Below are 21379 nucleotides of genomic sequence, written 5' to 3' on the forward strand. Positions count from 1 at the left end.
ACACACATATATGTTTAAATTGCATTGTAAATTCAATGTACTGGCCTTTACTAAAAATAAAGAAAGCCCTGGTCGGTGTGACTCAATTGGTGGGGTACCATCCCATTCACGGAAGGGTTGCCGGTTTGATTCCTGGTCAGGCCACATGCCCAGGTTGCAGGCTTGATCCCTTACTCTCCCTTCCTCTCTCTCTAAAAATCAATAAACTATTCTTTTTATAAAATATGTTTTTGTTGATTTGAGAGAGGAAGGGAGGGGGAGAGAGAGATAGAAACATCAATGATGAGAGAGAATCATTGACCGGCTGCCTCCTGCACATCCCCTACTGGGGATCGATCCCGCAACCCACGTGTGTGCCCGTGACGAGAATTGAACCAAGGACCCTTCAGTCGACAGGCCGATGATCTATCCACTGAGCCAAACTGGCTAGGGCAATAAAGTAATCTTTAAAATATTAAAAATTTAAAAAATTTAAAAATCTAATAAAAATTGTTCCCAGAAAACACCCAGCCGGTATGGCTCGGCAGTTGAGTGACAACTACAAACCAAGAGGTCACCAGTTCGGCCGAAACCGGTTTGGCTCAGTGGATAGAGCGTCGGCCTGCGGACTCAAGGGTCCCAGATTCGATTCCGGTCAAGGGCATGTACCTTGGTTGCGGGCACATCCCCAGGTGGGGGGGGGGGAGGTGCAAGAGGCAGCTGATCTATGTTTCTCTCTCATCGATGTTTCTAACTCTCTATCCCTCTCTCTTCCTCTCTGTAAAATATCAATAAAATATATTTTAAAAAAAATAAAAAAGAGGTCACCAGTTCGATTCCTGGTTGTAGGCTCAATCCCCAGTGGGGTGTATGCAGGAGGCAGCTGATTGATGTTCCTCTCTCATCAATGTTTCTATCTCTCTATTCCTCTCCCTTCTTCTCTCACTAAAAAAAAATGAAAAAAGAATCAATAAAAACATATTTAAAAAAAAAAAAAAAACTGTCCCCAGAAAACTAAACCATATAGTCTCCACATACATGTTGAAAGAAGAGCAGAGAGTGGGGTAGGCATTGATCACTGAATGAATTATTTTCAACTTTCATCCATTATATGTTTTGATCATAACATCTCAACAAATATCCTATAAATAAGATCAGTACATTTTTCTTTACACTTAATGTAAATACCAACAGTGGTCTCCTATCAACATTACACAAGGGTACCACTTCACAGTTTTCTTAATCAAATATTAAAATAATCATCTATATATATAAAAGCCTAAGCAACCGGCCGATTGGCCAACCAGTCAGTATCTATGACACGCACTGACCACTAGGGGGCAGACACTCAATGCAGGAGCAGAAACCACAGGCATGGAAACATGGAACAGACTAATGAATCTCAGAGGGAAGCGGGGAGGGAAGAGGGTGGGAAGAGATTAACCAAATATCTTATATGCATACTAGAGGCCCAGTGCACGTGCACCGGTGGGGTCCCTCGGCCTGGCCTGCAAGGATTGGGCCGAAACCAGCCCAGTGCATGGATTCGTGCACCAGTGGGGTCACTCAGCCTGGCCTGCAGAGATCGGGCCGAAACCGGCTCTCCAACATCCCCCAAGGGGTCCCGGATTGCGAGAGGGCACAGGCCAGGCCAAGGGACCGCATCAGTGCACAAATCCATGCGCTGGGCCTCTAGTATGTAATAAAAATAAAATCACAAGAATCAAAAACACAAGTACAATGTAGAAAATACAAAAACATAATTGATTTTCCTTATTCACCAAATGATTGGCTATACAGATATAATTTTTGCCTTGAAGTTTAAGGCAGTTTCATTTTTCACCAGTTACATTTTCTGATAATATGCTAGAATCAGCATCTTCTGTCTTGTCTGTATTTAATTGATCATTTATGTTTCATACATTTGTGCACCTGAGAACCATATTTTCTTCATGATCACTGAGGCTCTGTAATATAAAATGTCATTGCCTTCATATATTTGAGTAATACCGATGACGATTTTGAAAGTCTCTATGAGCGTATTTTGCATATGTCTTGTTATGTGGGATCCTTCCAAAAGGTTCATGGTCATTGAAACAAGATTCAAAAACTTCATCAACAGCCTTTTCAGCTACTTCTTTGCTGACATTCCTAACAGCCAGGATAGAAAGAATGGCTCTGTCTCTGACACAAGTCTAAAGAGGAAAAAAAAAGAAAAAGAGTATGTGGCTTTAGTTTTATATGAAAATTTAATCATGAAATAACAACATTTTATATAATATCTGAACCATAATCAAAACTCATTTTTGCCCTGGCTGGTTTGGCTCAGTGGATAGAGCGTTGGCCTGTGGACTGAAGGGTCCTGAGTTCAATTCCAATCAAGGGCATATGCCTGGGTTGCTGGCTCCATCCCCAGTGGGGGGCATTCAGGAGGCAGCCAATCACTGATTCTCCCTCATCATTGATGTTTCTATCTCTCTTTCCCTCTCCCTTTCTCTCTGAAATCAATAAAAATATTTTTTCAAAAATAATAATGAAAAAAAACTCATTTTCCTATTATTTCATTCTGTCATTCCAAAGAAGAAATTAGCTCACTCTAAAATTATTTAGGTATAAGTAAAACCTCCTTCAATTTTCTCATCCTTTCCAATAACATAAGCAGATGTCCTTCTGTGAAGTTCTAGACAGTGTTTGCCAAACAATAACTCCCAATTGGCAAAATCATAGAAAAGTGGATAAATAAGGTTCTGGTTGGACTTTTTTTTTTTTTTTTTTTTCAAAATATATATTTTATTGATTTTTTACAGAGAGGAAGGAAGAGGGATAGAGAGCTAGAAACATCGATGAGAGAGAAACACCGACCAGCTGCCTCCTGCACACTCCCCACTGGGGATGTGCCCGCAACCAAGGTACATGCCCTTGACCGGAATCGAACCCAGGAACTTTCAGTCCGCAGGCCGATGCTCTATCCACTGAGCCACACCGGTTAGGGCTTTTTTTTTTTTTTTTTTTTTTTTTTTTACAGAGAGGAAGAGAGAGAGATAGAGAGTTAGAAACATCGATGAGAGAGAAACATCGATCAGCTGCCTCCTGCACACCCCCTACTGGGGATGTGCCCGCAACCAAGGTAGATGCCCTTTACCGGAATCGAACCTGGGACCTTTGAGTCCGAAGGCCAACGCTCTATCCACTGAGCCAAACCGGTTTCGGCCTGGTTGGACTTTTAATAAAATTTAAATAAATGTAAAATATACTTTACTTCTGTAACTCTCTTCCTTTGCAGTTGACCAAATGCTAGGTAACTTTTCCTTTGAGAGAACACTATCCCCTGCAGGCAATAGGAAATCATACATATATACACATAGTTTGAAGATGTCTTCATTTTTCAGGGGAAAAACAAATCAAACAACTTTTTTTTGTTTGTTTCTGAGTGTTCTTTGCATGGGTGTTCAAGTTTTCTTCCTAAGAAAAAAATTTACCTAATATACATTGTAATAGACTAGAATTTCTCAGTATTCTAAATATTTTAAGAAACATAAGGTCACCCGGCCAGCGTAGTTCAGTGGTTAAGCGTCAACCTATGAACCAGGAGGTCACGGTTCAATTCCCAGTCAGGGCACATGCCTGGGTTGTGGGCTTGATCCCCAGTGGCAGGCATACAGGAAGCAGACAATCAATGATTCTCTCTCATCGTTGATGTTTCTATCTCTCCCTCTTCCTTCCTCTCTGAAATCAATAAAAATATTTTTTTTATTTAAAAAGGAAAAATGGAAAGAAAGATAAGGTCCTACCATTCCAATTCTTGAAGAACTTTTACTCATTTTATTTCCCCACAGGCGCAAACTAAAACTCAAAAGAATGGCATTTAACATTTTCCTGAAAAAAACAAACACTGGTTCTGAAGACTGTGCATCCTGTCAATCATTGATTTTCTCTGCATGTTCCCAGTTTTACTTGGCCTGGTCAGCATGCCCAGGCTGGAGATGCTCACTGATTCTGGAATATAAAACAGTGCTTCTCAACCTAAATTACACCAAACACTGATTTTTAAAATAAATCCTAGGCATAGAGGAATAAGAAGGAGAGAAAGATTGGTACAAAGCCACAACCGCAATTGCCAGAGAGGAAATTTCTCCCCTCCAGAGGGAAAAAATGGTGGTAAAATTTTGTCTCCTGGAGACACAGGGAGATACAAGTATAGATCACAATTCAGATTCATTTCTTTCTAGATGTAATAAATTTCTGTTAAAAGTGTGCAAATTTACAATCAGTTACTGTGGTTGATGTGTGTGTTTTTTTAATATATTCTTACTGATTTCAGAGAGGATAGGAGAGGAAGAGAGAGATAGAAACATCAATGATGAGAGAAAATCGTTAATCAGTTGCCTCCTGCACGCCCCACACTGGGGATTAAGCTCACAACCTGAGCATGTGCCCCAACCGGGAATCAAACTGTGACCTCCTGGTTCATAGGTCCATGCTCCACCACTGAGCCACACCAGCTGGGCTGCTGTTTATGCTTCTTGGGTACAAAAGCAGAACTCCATTCCCTAACACTCTTCTCCCTCAACCAGGCTCCCACTACCTCCCCGTAGTTACTTCCTGTTGCTAGTTCTATTCATTTTCTGCTGCTGCTACCCAAGGTTTTGAGAGAGAGAGAGAGAGAGAGACAGAGAGACAGAGAGAGATAGAGACAGAGACAGAGACAGACACAGAGACAGAGAGACAGAGAGACTTCTCTTTCAAAGACTCTGGGCCCTGGATCACATGCTTTAACCACATTATCCTCTTCTTCCAACCTTCCCGCTGAGAGCCTGAACACACAGGCCATCCAAATGCAGCCCAAGCTGTATTTACTGGAGGGGAGGCTCAAGGATCCCAGGGCACAGAAGACATGTGGCACAGCAGCTCAGCGCCCTATCACTAAGCTGACCTACACAGGCTGAAAGCTTAAGAGCCTTTCCTAAGGCATTACCCTCTCTAGGCAGCAGACTTCTCCTCTAGCTCCCATTCACAAAGTCACACCTTCTCTTAGTAGTTCACTGTGAGTTTCTTCCCTCCGCCCCAGAGATGAGTGACTCTTCTCTACAGAACCAAGGGCTTTCCTGTGGTTGTTCCAAGCCTATCCTTTTTTGCATCTACTATCCGGTTGAAACTGCTATCCTGATGCTCATGACCCTCACCAATCGGCCCAGCAAGCTCTTCCCACAGAAAACCTCTCACCAGCTTTTGTCCTAACTCAGAGCCCCCTGGTTGCTATGGGCAGAACTGCTCATTCACTATCGGTCCATCGGTTCCATGCTCCTCTCCCCGTGTCCAGCTGTGGCGGATAAATGTATGATGTGATAGCAAAGCTCTCTAACAGGATGATCCCGCCTCTAATTTTCTTTTGGGTTTTTGTTCTTAGTTTTGACTACAAAACCCCTCTCAGCTCAGTTTATCATACTCAATCTGCACTAATCCAAAACTTTGCTATGACGTCATACATCCTTTAAAGGCGCACTAATACTGGCACAAAGCCGTAACCTGTGCTGCAGTGAAGTCCCTTCTGACAGGTATTATTACTTCTTTCTTTTTTTTTTTTTTTTTGATTTCTTGATTTTTTGCAGAGAGGAAGGGAGAGAGATAGAGAGTCAGAAACATCGATGAGAGAGAAACATCGATCAGCTGCCTCCTGCACACCCCCTACTGGGGATGTGCCCACAACCAAGGTACATGCCCTTAACCGGAATCGAACCCAGGACCCTTGAGTCCGCAGGCCGACGCTTTATCCACTAAGCCAAACCGGCTAGGGCCAGGTATTACTTTTTTATCTTGAGAATACAGTGGTAGTTTTAAAATGTAAGCCCAGGACTGCCAGGATAAAAGGAAGACAGGCTGTGACTTCACTTCCACTCCTTGTCCACCCCATCCACAAGTATCCCAAGAGCGAGACCATCATAGTTCTTTTCACTATTAAAATCTCTTGTCAGTCACACAGCTCACCCATAATTATAAAACAGAACTAAATTCCATCTATTTGGCTTAAACGGTATACAGTTTGTATTCCTTTCATGTAAGTAGTTCTTCCAAGTTTCAAATACTAAATGTACTTCTCATTTCTTTATTATTTCCACTCTTAGCACTCTTACAGGTAAGTGATTTCATGTTAGTTTTTACCTGATGGTGTTGTTTTAATCCAAAATGTAACCTGAATATTTCATTCACAAGTGAGCAGTCTCCACTGAGGTTAGCAGCTCGAATCTATCACAAAGACAGAAGGCAAACAAAAAGAAAATAAGTGTCCAGGCTCTCTACCTTTATAACAACCAATTTTTTTAATTGTAAAAAATATGTAAAAGTAGCATGCTTTTCTGAGATCAGAGTAACTGTAAGACTTTTTGAAAGAATTTTTTTAGCTGAAACCGGTTTGGCTCAGTGGATAGAGTGTCGGTCTGTGGACTGGAAGGTCCCGGGTTCAATTCCGGTTGAGGGCATGTACATTGGTTGCAGGCACATCCCCGGTAGGGGGCGTGCAGGAGGCAGCTGGTCGATGTTTCTCTCTCATCGATGTTTCTAGCTCTCTATCCCTCTCCCTTCTTCTCTGTGAAAAATCAATAAAATATATATTTTAAAAAAAAAAGAACTTTTTTAACTCTATTGACTCCAGAAGTTCTTCAGTAAGAAAGAGAGCAGCTATCCATGAGCTAGGTCAGACAATGCCAAAGGCACTGGGCTGAGTGTGCATGACAACCTGAAGTTAGGACATATTTTCTAATTTACTACATTTTTAAAGGAAAAAGCAGCTTTAATGGATAAAAAAATCTTGGAACTACCCACGTAGATCCTACAGCTAACCTGGCCACATTTTTGCTAATTCACTGCAAACAGAATGACCCACTTCATGTTACTTTACAATAACACGGTCTTATTCCTCTGAAGAGCTCAAGGCACTTACACATTTTAGCCAACAGGCATTAATCCTCATAACACCCGAGAGAGACCTATTTAAAAACTCAGGATTCACTAATGAACAAAATAAACTGATGAACAAAATAGAAACACAGGCAGGGATACATGGAACAGACTGACAGCTGTCAGGAGGAACGGGGCGGGAGTGGGGAAGGGGACACTGGATGAAAGAAGGTGAAGGGATTAGCCAAAGAATACTATATATGCCTAGCCCACAGATACAGACAACAGTGTGGTGAGGGCCAGAGGGAAGGGGGAGCAGGGGATGGGTGCAGGTGGGCAATGGGTGGGGGGTGACATCTGTAATAGTGTCAACAATAAAAATAAAGTTTAAAAAAAAACAACTCAGGATTCAGTCTACTCTCCAAATAATGAGTTATAATTAGATACAGTGAGGTTGCTTATTAATTTTAAGGGAAAGAGAAAATAATCTAAGTTACAAAATATAAGCTTGAAATTTATATTAGTTTCTTAACTTCTCAATATATTGCACTCTTTGATTAATGAAATGCAAGTATGAAATACTTATGTCTCTCTAGGAGTATATTTATATGTATATTTATATATGTATATTTTTTTAGAGCAATCCAAAGTGCTTTTTCATAAATATCTTTTTACGTTTTACTCTAGAGCAAGAAAGGATCTTTACTTAAAGAAAGCAGCGCAGAAAGCCAGTTAGGAACCCCGGTTGTAAACCTGCCTCTTTCACTTACTGAAGTATGGAATCTAAACAAATGCCTCACTTTCCACAGATACTAAATGAGGATAATAGTATCCACTTCCATGGGCTGTTGTGACAACTATATAAGGATCCACAAACGCTTTCCGTGCTGATAGCGCTCTTGCAAACATGGAGAATGTTCCTAAACCCCGCTGGACTTTCTGTAAGAAGTGGGGCGAGCAAAACCCCACAAAGTAACAATACAAGATGGGCAAGGATTCTCTGTGCACAGGGAAAGCGGCATTACGACAGGAAGCAGAGTGGCTGTGGTAGGCAGACTAAGCTGATTTTCCACAAAAAAGCTAAAACTACAAAGAAGTTTGTGCTGAAGCTCTAGCCAGTTAGCTCAGTTGGTTAGAGAGTTTGTCCTAATGCACCAAGGTTATGGGTTCGATCCCCAGTCAGGGCACATACAAGAATCAACCAATGAATGCCTAAATAACAGAACAACAGATCAATGTTTCTCTCTCTCTCTCTCTCTCTCTCTCTCTCTCTCTCTCTCTCTCTCTCTCTCTCTTTTTGGGGGGGGGGGGCAGGGTAGAGGGGGTTAATGGGGGGAAGGGGACATATGTAATACTTTCAACAATAAATTTTTTTAAAATAATTTTTTTTTTAATTTGTTTAAAGAAGATTGTACTGAGGCTTGAATGCGTTGAGCCCTACTGAAGGTCTAAGAGAACGCTGGCTATTAAGAGACGCAAGCATTTTGAACTAGGAGCAGATAAGAAGAGAAAGGGCCTAGTGATCTAGTTCTAAGCTTCGTGTTTTGTTTTATTATGTAAAAATAAAATCTTGAGGATATATTCACTTCAAAAAAAAGAATCCACAAACAGAACAGTATCTGGCACACAAACCTCAGTAAATGTTAACTGCCCTTAATTTTTATGTTACATAGTTTATTCCATAAGAAATAGTTTATTATAATTAAAGTTAATCACTACTATTAGGATTAAAAAGATTATATTTAATACAATTCTAAAAAAAATACTTAAAATTTCTCTGTTGTGTCTCAAAAATTTGTATTCAATAGTTAGAAACAGAAATTCAAGACAAACGTGGAGCTATCACAGTAAGAAAAGGAGTATCTTATAGTCCTATATAATAAAAGCCTAATATGCTAAGTGTTTGGTTGTCCAGTCGGCCGTTCAACCAATCAAAGCATAATATGCTAGTGATATGCTAAGGCCGTTCAACCGCTCGCTATGATGTGCACTGATCATCAGGGGGCAGACACTCCAACTGGTAGGTTAGCTTGCTGCTGGGGTCTGGCCGATCAGGACTGAGCAAGATGGGCTGGACATTCCCTGGAGCCCTCTCGTGATCCCTCCCCAGCTGGCAACCTCCTGCATTCCTCCCCAGCTGGCCAACCTCCCACGTCCCTCCCCAGCCCCGATTGTGCACCGGTGAGGTCCCTCGGCCTGGCCTGCACCCTCTCACAATCCAGGACCCCTCAGGGGATGTCGGAGGGCCAGTTTTAGCCCGATTCCTCAGGCCTGGCCGAGGGACCCCTCTGGTGCATAAATTCATGCACCGGGCCTCTAGTGTTTAAATAAAATACTTTTTTTTTTAAATAAAATACTTTAATAAATTGTTCAAACACAGTGTTCTGCAGGGGGAAAAGATATCGTTTACAATAAAACTCACCTCTGAGCAGGCCAAATGTCTGACATTGGTGAACCAGTCGACATGAGCACGACAATGATCAAACGTATGAATGAGCTCGTGGGTGACCACTCTGTTCATATGGGCCTGATTACGGATATTATTCTGGCACAAAACAATCTAGGAGGCACCAAAATAAGAGAAGTTCAGTTATGTCTAAAATCCACTCTCATTTCATGGATTCTATCCTCTCTCACACATGAGGAGGACTTACCTGCTTGCATTGCTTCCACCCACTTTTCTCCACTGACCCCACAACTCTCTATCTGTCAAGGTCCAGTCTAACTACATGCCCCATTAAGCCTTCCCGATAACTAACTTCTCCCCTCTCTCCTCTCTGGACTGTAAGAGCACTTAGATTGAGGACAGGTATTCACACACTGTCCTCATTGGCTGACTGTATCAGTGTGTCTTGGACTCCACAGCATTGTATTTAGAGTGTGGACTTTGGAAGAAGCTGACAGATTCAAATTCTAGCCCTATTCCTTACTAATTCAATGACCGAGGGCAAGTTTCCTACTTTCCCTGTGCCTCAGTTTCCTCAACTATGAAAGGAAATCATTAGAGTACCTACCTCATAGAATTGTGAGAATTAAATGAGAATATATGTAAAATGCTTCTGATTGAGGTTCTGAATGAGCAATACAATGAATGACCACCACTGTCCCACTCTACTAGAACTGCCAGAAAAAAATGCTCAGAAAGACCTTCAGAAAGAAGTGCAAAAAGCCCACAGCACACTGAAGAGGACCCTATAAGAATAATAAAGACATGAGAGATCCTAATAGTAATAGTCACCATTCAACATCCATTTATTCAACTGATATTTATGGAGACCTTTTAGATTTATAATCTACTAACAGAGATAGAAATTAATCATTATTTACCAAAATGTTTAAATACATGCAATGACAGCTGTCATGAGGAAAAACCCAGGTTGGCATGAGTACCTACAATGAGAGTACCTGGCCTGGTCTGGAGGCTGGGAAAGGCTTCTCCGCAGAAGGATGTTTAAACTGGGATCCAATGGGTGAATGGTGGTTAAATTTGAGGAGAGGGGAAGGGAGCATACCAGAGAGAACACGTAGGCAAAGGGCATGGGGAGGGTTGAAGGAACAGAATGTTTGAGAAGCAGGCTTATGTTTCTGAAGCACAACGTTTGAGGTGGTAGGTATCAGATATGGCTGGTGAGGTCAGCAGTGGCCAAATAATTGAACACCATGCCTTTATCCTGAGAGCAGTGGGAAGTCACTGAAAGGAAGTAGTGAAATAGGAGGTGCTTTGATTTTATTTTGTTTTTATTCCTTTGACTGTAGTTGGAAAAATAAGCAGAAGATGACCAAAACTGATTCAGAGAGACTAGCTGAAGGCTAATGAAGTATTCTAGGCAAGAGGTAATGGGAACTGAGCTAGAATACAGGAAGCCAACAATGTTATCTAGGAGGTAAATTAGATAAAATTTGGTGATGGGCCCAGCCGCCATAGCTCAGTGGTTGAGTGTCAATCTATGAACCAGAGGGTCACAGTTTGATTCCCCATCAGGGCACATGCCCGGATTGCGGGCTCAATCCCCGATGTGGGACGTGAGGGAGGTGGACAATGGGCGATTCTCTCTCATCATTGATGTTTCTAACTCTCTCTCTCTCTCCCTTCCTCTCTGAAATCAATAAAAAAAAAATTTTTTTTTAATTTGGTGATGGCCCTAGCTGGTTTGGCTCAGTGGATAGAGAGTTGGCCTGCAGACTGAAGGGTCCTGGATTCGATTCCAGTCAAGGGCACATGCCCAGGTTGCAGGCCCAATCCCCCAGAGAGATAGAATCATTAATGTTTCTTTCTTTCTTTCTCTCTCTCTCTCTCTCTCTCTCTCTCTCTCTCTCTCTCTCTCTCCCTTCCTCCCTCTTTGAAATCAATTTAAAAATGTATTAAAAATTTGGTGATGGATAGAATATGGGAAGGGAATCAGAGGTATCAAGAATGATCCTGGCCCTAACCAGTTTGGCTCAGTGGATAGAGCATCGGCCTGCGGACTCAAGGGTCCCAGGTTCGATTCCGGTCAAGGGCATGTGCCTTGGTTGCAGGCACATCCCCAGTAGGGGAATGTGCAGGAGGCAGCTGATCGATGTTTCTCTCTCAACGATGTTTCTAACTCTCTATCCCTCTCTCTTCCTCTCTGTAAAAAATCAATAAAATATATTTTAAAAATAAAAATAAAAATAAAGCCGAAACCGGTTTGGCTCAGTGGATAGAGCATCAGTCTGCAGACTGAAAGGTCCCAGGTTCGATTCCGGTCAAGGGCATGTACCTTGGTTGCGGGCACATCCCCAGTAGGAGGTGAGCAGGAGGCAGCTGGTCGATGTTTCTCTCTCATCAATGTTTCTAGCTCTCTATCCCTCTCCCTTCCTCTCTGTAAAAAAAATCAATAAAATATATTAAAAAAATAAAATAAAATAAAACAATAAATAAATAAATAAATAAAAATAAATAAATAAATAAAAGAATGATCCTGAATTTCTGGTTTGTATAATAGGATGGATGGTGGTACCATTCACCGAAATATGCAAAACTAAAAGACCAGGTTGGGTGGGGTAGGGGATGGTAAAAATCATCAATCTGAAAAAAGAAATCATTAATCTGGACTTGGACAGGTCAGATCTGAGGTGCCTTTAAGACAACCAAGAGTGGGTATTAAGTAGGCACTTGGATATACGAATGTGGAGTTCAAGAGAGAGCTCTGACCTAGGAAAATAAATGAGATCCCCTTGGCAGAGTATAGAGTAAAAAAGAAGGGGTCTAACTCCAATATTTAAGGGACTTCAACATTGAAGGGCTGACAGAGAAAGGTGAGCTAGCAAAAGAACTACCAGAAGAGTGCTGTACACCGGGCACCACGGGAAGAAAAGTGTTTGGCATTACCTGCTAATGTCAAATGTATGCATACCATATGACCCAGCAATTCCACTCCTAAATATATAGCTTGCAGTAACTTTTTGCACATGTGCACCAGGAGAAAAGTTAAAAAAATATTCACAGCAGTATTGCTCAAAGTAACAGTGTTGGAAAGAATCAATATTAGGTAGGGTAAACGGTAGTACAGACACACCATGGAATACTATCCAACAGTGAAACCAAATAAACCAAAGGTATACACAACAACACGGAAGAATCTCACAATGCTGAACAAAAGAAATGTTGCGGAAGATGATATACTGTATGATTTCATAAAACTACAAAGTATTACCTATAACTCAAAGTATTCCATGAATAAACCTTAAGAGCAGGCAACTAAGTAACACATGGTTGGATGTTGAAGCAATTCAGAAAGCAGGGGATGAGTACCACAAGAGTTAGAATAAGGAAGGAGAGATCATGTGATCTAAGAGGGGCACACGGGCTTCCAACGTCCTGGCAATGCTCTATTACTCACATCTGGGTGGCAGACGCACAGGTATTCATTCTTTATTATGACCAAAGATGTACATATAGGTTTATTCCTGTCGGTGTAAATGAGATGCTTTACAATACAATTTTTAATTTTAAAATAATGTAAGAGAGTGCTTACTGTGTTCAAAACTGCTGAGAAGTAAAATGAAGGTTCAAAATATCCACTCTATTTAATCCTGGCCGGAGGGGGGGGGGGGGGGGGGGGGGGGGGTGAACTTACCAAGACCCAATCTGAGCGCTATAGGTATTGTGATTACTAATTTACAAGTGAGGAGACTGAGAATAAGGCAATAACTTGCCCACACCCCACAACTAATGAGGCTATTAGATACAATCATTGCCCATGCTTTACAAATGAGATATCTCACTCCTCTAATCAAAAATTGTCAAAGGTATATATCACTTCTCACCATGTAAAGGTGAAACTCTTTAGCTTAGCATTCAAAGCCTCCCACCATATGGCTTACCTTCATTCCAATCCTATCTCCCCTATTTCCCATGTATTCCTGCCCTCCAGCAAACCAGACAACACGCCATTCCACAAATACACCTTGTTCTTCCCCAACACGCCACCTTGGCTCATGCTTCCCCTGTGTGGGCAACAAACAGTCTTTGTCTTCTTTGCCCTGAAGAGAGAGGCTTTATAACCTCTCGCTGCATCTGTTGGCATCTTTCAGTCCATCATGTCACTGTCCCATTGTGGCAACCATGCCCACCTAATAGTTTAACCTGCCTCCCATTGTGTCCTTGTCTGTGTGCATGTCTTATCTCCCCTGTGAAGAGGTAAGCTCCTTACGAGCAAGGACCATGACTAATCCATTTTTTGAATGCCACACAAAGTCCACCAAACGATCCCCAGCAGGTGGAAGGTCCTCAGCAAACATCAGGAGAATTGGGAGGAAAGAAAACAACTTGGCAAAAATGCCTACCTGAGACACTGACGCGTCGAAGCCTCCACTGACGTTCCCATTACAGTCTTCACAAGAAAAGTGTCTTTCTCTGTTAACAGCACTAAAAGGCAGGAAGGAATGGGAGACAATGTCCGGAAGCAGTGTGCACGTGGCACAGGGAACTGCCCTGGGCCAGGACACCCGCATCAAATCCCCTCCACACTGACACACAGGAAACACTGGGAAAGCAACTTAACACCCTCAGACCTCAGTTTTCTCATCTGTAAAGTAAGGATATTATCTCTGACATCTATCCTAGTTCAAATTCTATGAACGTTATGATTCCACAAAGCATTCGGTCAACTAATTAAGACCATATTGGAGATATGATGGGGTTCCTGTCCTTGGGCCAGAATGGTAAGAAGTGGACCTCAAAAGTCGCTTCCTTTAATACCCTCAAAGTTAAACAACACCTGGACGGTTCCGACATAACCAGTTGAGATCTATTCTCCATTTAGGAGAATGCTGAGGCTGGCATAGTGGAAAAGTCAGGTTTAGTAATTACTTACAAGAAAGGTTTTAAGTATTGTGTTCAATAAATAACCAATTTGAACGGTAGAGCCAGAGATGTGAAGTTAAAGCAGATGTCTGAAAAGCATAAGGCTTGTCTGGAGAGAATGCAGCCAATCACTACCATCTACCATATGGAAAGGGCTTTGGCCCTAGCCGGTTTGGCTCAGAGAATAGAGCGTCCAACTGTGGACTGAAGGGTCTGGGGTTCGATCCCAGTCAAGGGCACATGCCTGGGTTGTAGGCTCAATCCCCAGTAGGGGGTGTGCAGGAAGCAGCCGATCCATGATTCTCTCTCGTCTTGGATGTTTCTATCTCTCTCTCCCTCTTCCTTCCTCTCTGAAATCAATAAAAATGTATTTAAAAAAAGAAAAGAAAAGGCTCTGTGGCCTAAAGTGAAATATATGTGGTTCCAGTGTTTTGGATTTTTGGTTTCAGCAGGCAGAATATAGAGCAGCACTTCAAACAGATTTACTTACCAACCAGAGTGTTTCATGGCATCAAGTAGAAGTTTGACATATGGATCTAAAAAGATATTGATTCGATTATGTATGCTAATTGGAATAAACAGCCAATTAAATTATCCAAACAGCAGTATAAGATATTATCAAAAAGCAATTCACAAATCTTAATGAAGTTATACTACATTAAAATTTGGTGTTTTTTAGAAGACACGCTTAAATTAACATAAAAGCAAGTCTTTAATGAAATGAAGCACTGATACAAATACCAAGATGGGTACTACCAAACATCTTAGACAATACCAAATATGTTTTTAAAGGCCATTTTTAGTTAAATGATCGAAGACTGGGGGGATTTGGGGCCATAGCCATAGAAGCAAACAGCAGCATCGTGTCCAGATTCAGAGGAAGGCAGTAAGTAGCCCCACTGCTCTCTATCGGGTCAGACCCACTGAAACTCGGTGTCCCAGTCTGAGTACCACACTCTCCACGGGACCTGCCAGCTGAAGCTCTTCCTTAGGGAAGGCGATCAGAACAGCCCAGGACCATGTTCAGTAAGACGCAAGGATTTGTGGATTTGGAAAGGAGGAACAAGACATAACGAGGACCACAGGAGCTTCAAGTATTTACAGGGGTATCCGTGTGGGAATAGATTCAGTTGCTATTTCTTAAGAGGACACACAAGGACCAAGGGGTAGAAGTTACATGGGGCAAATTTCAACTCAGTATGAGAAAGGATTTTTCCAAGAATTAAAGCTTTTGATACAATAGACGAGTAGCCTCAAGGAACAGAGAGCTGCCCTAGCCAGTTGCTCAGCGGTCAGAGCATCAGCCTGAGGACTGAAGGGTCACACCATTTGCTTTGAAGAAAAAGAAAACAAAAGTCTCCCATGAGGCTTGGTTTCTCCGGTCACCCCAGCCTCAGGGATAGAATTTCAAAGCTGCAGGTTGAAGCTTTCATACCAACAGGTTCTCCCAGTAGCCCTCCCAGTAGCCCTCCCCGGGAAGGTTGAGGCCTGTTCATTCCCACGGGGGTTCATGTCCAGCACCTCACATCCCATCTCAACTTTTTCCTCCCCCGCTTGCCTCTTCCACTGCAAGAACATCCACCTTTATTCAGCTCCTGATACGCTGGCACTTTACATTCATAAAACCTATTCCTCACAACCCTAAAAGAGGTATTTTCAGCCCTCTCCCGCCCCTCCCCTTTCTTCTTTGCAGATAGGAATAGAGGGGATCAGAGAGTTAAATCACTCTTCTACATCTAATGGAGAGGGACCAGAATTTGAACCAATGTCTAATCTGCATCCCATGTTCTTTCCACTGTGTGCCACTGAAACATCTTAAAAGCAAGGTAGGTCTTTAGGCATCTTGGCATTTTATTTTCCCACACCAGAACCTAGGAGGTATCCAATACATACTCTACATACAATGTCATTATTCCCTCTACTGCCCTTCCTCCACCCACCTCCCTTGATTCCCTATATGCCGGTAAACTCGTTGGAAAACCTTGGGGTGGTTGGGTTTTTTATTATTGTTGATTTGAGAGAGTAAGAGAGAGAGAGAGACATTGATTTGCTGTTCCACTTATTTATGCATTCATTGGTTGTTTCTTGTATGTGCCCAGACCCGAGACCAAACCACGGCTTTGGTGTATGGGGATGATGCTCAAACCAACTGAGCTACCCAGCCAGAGCCGGGTGGCTGACTTCTGAACTGTGACTGGCCAACTAAGAATCAGTAACCTTGCTTTAGGACAAGTACGTTTGAGACGGATTTCTAAATGTGTCTGAAGTCAACTTGTCAATGTCGATACGTTAAGAACTCTCTAGTGCAAGGCCCCTGGGAAGAGAGGCACTGGTCGGCAGGTAGTTGAGTCCTTATGGAACCCACAGCAGTGGCTCTTAACCGTTTCGGGTCGTGGGCGTCTTGAGGATATAATGAAGCTATAAACTCTCTCTCCAGAAAATGCACTTGGGTGCGTGCACACACGATTTCCCAGTCCATTTCAGGGGTTTCTACACTCTGCAGCCCATCCACGTAGGAAGGCTACCGGCCCCTTCCAACGAAGGGCAGGTTTGTAAAACTGTCGTTTTTGCACTGCCAGCAGTAAGTACGCCTTAATTAACGTGGCTCTTCAAAACTCCGCTTCACCTTATCAACAATAAAAGATATATATATTTTTTTAAAAAAAACACTCTGCTTCACCAGACCTGCAGTCCACATATTGCTGCAAAACTTACACAAAATCAGATTACCTGTCAGACCAGTGAGTGTGACAGAAAAGGGCAAACTCCTAACCCGCTTCCCCATTCATTCCACGGGCAGGAATAGGGCCACCTTGGAAAAGGGAACAGGCCCAGGCCCCCCACCGCCGCCCCCATAATGCCGACCCAGCCTGGTCTCTCCGCTGAGCTGCCTAGGACCCGGCCCGAGCCGCCCCCGGGGCCGACCCGGAGCCCCGGAACCAGGGCGCCCGGCCCTGCCCCGCCCGCCGAGGTCTGCGCCACCCGCCGCCCCAGCCTCGGGTCGGCTCCTACTGGTCTGCAGCGTCCTCAGGAGCATGAGCTGGCACTTCTGGTCGCTGGTGAGGAAGCTGGCGAGGACGCCCGGCTGGGGCTGCTCCGGAGCCAGCTGCTCGGCGGAGGCTTGGCCCGCGGCGCCCGGAGCCCCTGCCATGCCATCCGCGGACCCGGCGCCGCTGCCTCCCGCCTCCGGCGCCCGGGCTGAGGCCGGCAAAGGTAGCCACCCCCGCGCCAAACGCACCGCCGGGCCCGCCCTCCGCAGGGCGGACCGGACGCGGGGCGGGGCGGGCGGGGCGGGGGCCCTGGGCGGGGCGCGGGGCGGGGCGTCAGCTTTGCAGGCTGCACGCGGGAAGCTGTGGGCTTCGCCGCTGCCCCTCAGGGTTGAGTCCCACAAGCGTCGCCCCGCAGCCCGCCTCCTCGTGGGCGATATTGGCCAAGGAGTCCCCTTCTCCCTCGGAAGGTTTCTGCCGCCCGCCCTCTCCCCGCAGTTTACCCCTGCAGCCTCTGACCTGCCTCTCCCCTCACGCCCCAAAGCCCTATTGAAAGCGGGGTTTTTCAGAAATGTTTGACAGCGACAATTATAACGACTGGTCACATCAAAATCCCCAAACTATAGGACCAACTACTTTTTTTCTGCTTCATCTGGGCCCATTGACCCACTCTACCTTCTTAACTCATACTTCCATCTTTAAGCCCCTTTCCTCAGTCCTTATCACATCTACCAGCTCCACAGGGCATTCCAGATACTGTAATCAAAATTAATCTCTCCTTGCCCTCCCAGGGTGGCTCAGTTGGTTGGAGTGGTATCCGATACACCAAAAGGTTTCGGGTTCAATTCCAGGTCAGGGCATATACCTAAGTTGTGGGTTTGATCGGGGTGCGTAGGGGTGGCAATCGATGGATGTTTCTCTCTCTTTCCCTTCCACTCCCTCTAAAATCAATTTTTTAAAAACAAACATATCTTCAGGTGAGGATTTTTTTAAAGTTAACCTGTCCTTATCTCCCAATATGCAAAGTACTTTGTACCTGTTATGGCTTTCATCGCAGCCTATCAGATTTTAATTTATTTGAGTTTCCTTTTCACACTAAATTATTCAGTTCAGGCTTGGTTAGAGCCTTGTCCCCATATACCAAGGTTGCAGGTTGTGGGTTTGATCCAGGTGGAGGTACATGCAGGAATCAAGAGTGAATATATGGATGGGTGGAACAACAGATTGATGTTTCTCTTTCTCTCTCCCCCTTTCTTTCTCTAAAAACTAACTAATTAATTACTTAGTTCAGCTGACACATTTATTCAGCACCTACTATGATGTGTCAGGTATGGTGGCAGAAACAGAATAATAAGAGAATTGCTGAGGTTGAAGAAGATATTATGGTTTATCTGAGAAACGTATCCTAGCTAATAAAGAGGGAATATGCTAACTGACTCTCACACCCTCACAAAGATGGCGGCGCCCACAGCCAATAAGGAGGGAATATGCTAATTGACTGCCCTGCCCTCAAAGATGGCGGTGCCCACAGCCACAGGATGGTGGCGCCCAGTCCCCTCAGCCCCACCAGGGTGAAAGGCATGTGGCAAGGCTGGGCCTCGTGCCTGCCTCCAGAGTCCCCCAGTCCCCTCAGCCCCCAAGCCGCCCAGGGCCGGCCCGAGACGCAGGCAAGCCTCAGATGTCGGCTGCCCAGCCACCCAGGGCCACCCAAGGTTCAGTAACCAGGTCTGGCAGAGGCTTGTGCTGCCAGCAGTGGCAGCAGCAGAGGTATGATGGACGCATCACCTTCCCCTGATCGCCGGGTCGCCTCCCACCCCTGAGGGCTCCCGGACTGTGAGAGGGGGCAGGCCGGGCTGAGGGACCCCCCATCCAGTGATGAATTTTCATGCACTGGGCCTCTAGTCTAAATAAAAGCTCAAGAGACCTTGAGGATTATGAACAGTGCCTTATGTGTCATAGATGCTTAATAAATATCTAAACTGGATGGGATGCTAGGATTTATTCATTTGAAATATTATAAAAATATGAACACCTCCTGTGTACTAGAATGCTAAAGCTATACGTTTTTTAAAATCCACTTTTTATTGAGCTCACCTTGGATACATTATTTCTGATTCCCACTACAACCCAGCAAGATAAGTATTATTATCACTATTTTGCCAATAAGGAAAGTGGGCTCAGTAAAACTGAATAATTTATCCAGGACCACACAACCAGCTTCCAATCTAGTATGGAATGAAACACATATATATGCAAAACTAGATCATTACAAATTAGTGTGTTTAGTATGGAAAACGCAAGGGAGGCCAGCTAGAGAAAATGGGCTTGAAATGGACCATAGCCTATAAACAAATTTTTTAAATATTTCCACTGACCCTTTTTTTAGGGGGAGAGAGAAGGGAGGAGAGAGAGAAACATCCATGTCAGAAAGACACATCAATCGGCTGCCTCCCGCATGCCCCCACTGGGGATTGAGCCTGAAACCTGGGCATGTGCCCCTGACCAGGAATTGAACCAGCAACCTTTTGGTGCACAGTACAACGCCCAACCTACTGAGCCACACAGGCCAGGGCTGGCCTATAAACATTTGAAATATTATTCAGGTACATGAATAAACAAAGAAATGCAAATTAAAAGATGACTCCCTCCCAAATTAGCAAACATGTTTTCAATATTCATTCTGAAGGCACCAGAGAGAAACCTAGAATAATTTATGCCCAAAAAAACATAATCAATAGTTGCCCAGGTGTTAATATTATTTATTATGTTCTTCTGAATTTATGGGGGTGGAATGGGCATTCGAGGAAATGCCAATGACTAATTTAAAAAATAAAAATAATTACCGCAAAGAAATGAGAGTATGGGCAAAGATTTAGCTCTAAGGATTTTCATTTCTGGATGGCAGCACTAATTAAAAGCAAAAAAAGGATAAAAAGTTTACATGTCCAACAAGAGGTGCCATGGAATACATGCAGCCATGTTGTTAAGTGTCTTTTCTCAAATGTGTTCAGAAAGTTTTTAAGTTACCAAACAGCATACACAACGTGATTCCTCCTGGAAGACTGCTCCAAAGTGTCCATAGTGGTTGTTTCTGATGGGTTCGATTTGGGCGTGGGTTTGTTTTGCTTAGCTTGCCTTCATCTTCTATAGCAAAACGAATTGTTTTTATAAGAAGTTGTTTAAAGTTCTCTAAATATACCTCAGCAACAAATGACACTGCAAATCATTTTTTAAAGTGCTTGACGCCTTTCAGCTCGTTAATAATTAACAGGCAATCCATTTATCTAGTCTAACAGAAACTCGGTGAGATTATAGCCTTCCCTCGGCATTCCCATCACCTCGAAAGCTGGGAAAGGACAAAACAGTCCGGCGCCCTCAGCGGGAGCCCAGCACACGGACCAATGCCAGGCTAGGAATAACCGGCATCTACTTCCGGAGGAGTTAGCCCTCCGAGCCGGAAGTGAATGAGAGAGGGTGCGCAGCATTCTGGGTAGAGTCAGGAGGTACGCGTTGGGGTCCGCTGACTGTTACCAGGGCAACCGGAGGCGATTGACGGTTACCCGCGGTGTGGAGTAGTGAGCAGGATAGGCTGAGATGCTCAGAGTGTTGGGATGAGCGGAGAGGGCATGAGGCCCTTTAAGAGGCGGTTGTCCCAATCGGAGGTTCTCCAGCCCAGTCCCGCGGGAGCGCCGGCCGGGATCTGGGTGGGTCCCGCCCCCGCCCCCGCCCCCGCCCCCGCCCCCGCCCGCCCGCGGTCCCGCCCTCTAGTTCTGAGCCTCGCAGGGAAAGGAGGTGTGGCCCATAGCTCCTCACTGTCACTGCTCGTTTTCTGCCTCCTTGCAGAAAATGTAAGTTGAGAATTTCTAATTTACATTGTAATGTCGTCTAATGTCAAAGCAAATTATTCTTGCTTTTAATGTTGCGGAAAAAATTTTAAAAGAAAAACGGAAACTCACCATTTAACTACCCAGAAGTAACGTAGAGTGTTCATGGGTTACTTATCAGTGTTTTCTCTGCATGAATATTCTTTACATAGTTGAGTTTATTGGGGAAAACCCATTTTGTATCCTGCTTTTTTTTTTTCACTCATATATGTATATATGCTATAATTCTGATATTGAAATCTTTTGCAATAAAGAAGGCACTGAAGAGCTTAACGTAAATCTGTGGTGAGGTGAAGAGAGAAATG

The 21379-nt window shown here is 43.9% G+C and overlaps 1 protein-coding gene, 1 long non-coding RNA gene and 1 pseudogene across 5 annotated transcripts; 1 reads left to right on the top strand and 2 right to left on the bottom strand.

Annotated features, from left to right (window-relative positions):
• Window positions 1-1724: 1724 nt before the first annotated feature.
• Window positions 1725-17458, bottom strand: ATP23 (ATP23 metallopeptidase and ATP synthase assembly factor homolog). 4 transcript variants are annotated; one of them, XM_054718920.1, is made up of 7 exons: window positions 17216-17457; window positions 14694-14739; window positions 13684-13765; window positions 9296-9433; window positions 6139-6222; window positions 3239-3307; window positions 1725-2174 (listed from the first exon to the last, which is right to left on the bottom strand). In XM_054718920.1, exons 1-7 carry the CDS (start codon window positions 17352-17354, stop codon window positions 1971-1973), a joined length of 762 nt encoding a protein of 253 aa, XP_054574895.1. In that variant the 5' UTR covers window positions 17355-17457; the 3' UTR covers window positions 1725-1970. The 4 variants fall into 4 exon arrangements, with proteins under 4 accessions (XP_054574895.1, XP_054574897.1, XP_054574896.1 ...); XM_054718922.1 differs by lacking the exon at window positions 9296-9433 and having other exon boundaries at window positions 17216-17458; XM_054718921.1 differs by lacking the exon at window positions 3239-3307 and having other exon boundaries at window positions 17216-17456.
• LOC129149779 (60S ribosomal protein L36a-like) lies at window positions 7781-8401 on the top strand (annotated as a pseudogene).
• Window positions 17459-19932: 2474 nt separating the features above from the next.
• On the bottom strand, window positions 19933-20880 carry LOC129149632 (uncharacterized). Its single transcript, XR_008556498.1, has 2 exons — window positions 20529-20880; window positions 19933-20334 (listed from the first exon to the last, which is right to left on the bottom strand). It is a non-coding gene; the product is annotated as an uncharacterized LOC129149632 (long non-coding RNA).
• Between the last annotated feature and the right edge of the window lie 499 nt (window positions 20881-21379).

Source organism: Eptesicus fuscus, chromosome 7 (assembly GCF_027574615.1).
Source record: "Eptesicus fuscus isolate TK198812 chromosome 7, DD_ASM_mEF_20220401, whole genome shotgun sequence".
Taxonomy (NCBI): Eukaryota; Metazoa; Chordata; class Mammalia; order Chiroptera; family Vespertilionidae; genus Eptesicus; species Eptesicus fuscus.

What these genes read in the sequence shown, in the direction of transcription:
- ATP23 (XM_054718920.1), bottom strand. Translation starts at nt 17,354, where the DNA reads ATGGCAGGGGCTCCGGGCGCCGCGGGCCAAGCCTCCGCCGAGCAGCTG. An exon ending in CCTGAGGACGCTGCAGACCA is followed by an intron (nt 14,740 to 17,215) that starts GTAGGAGCCGAC and finishes ATATCTTTTTAG; the next exon opens with ATCCATATGTCAAACTTCTA. An exon ending in GATTAAAACAACACCATCAG is followed by an intron (nt 3,308 to 6,138) that starts GTAAAAACTAAC and finishes TATTGCCTGCAG; the next exon opens with GGGATAGTGTTCTCTCAAAG.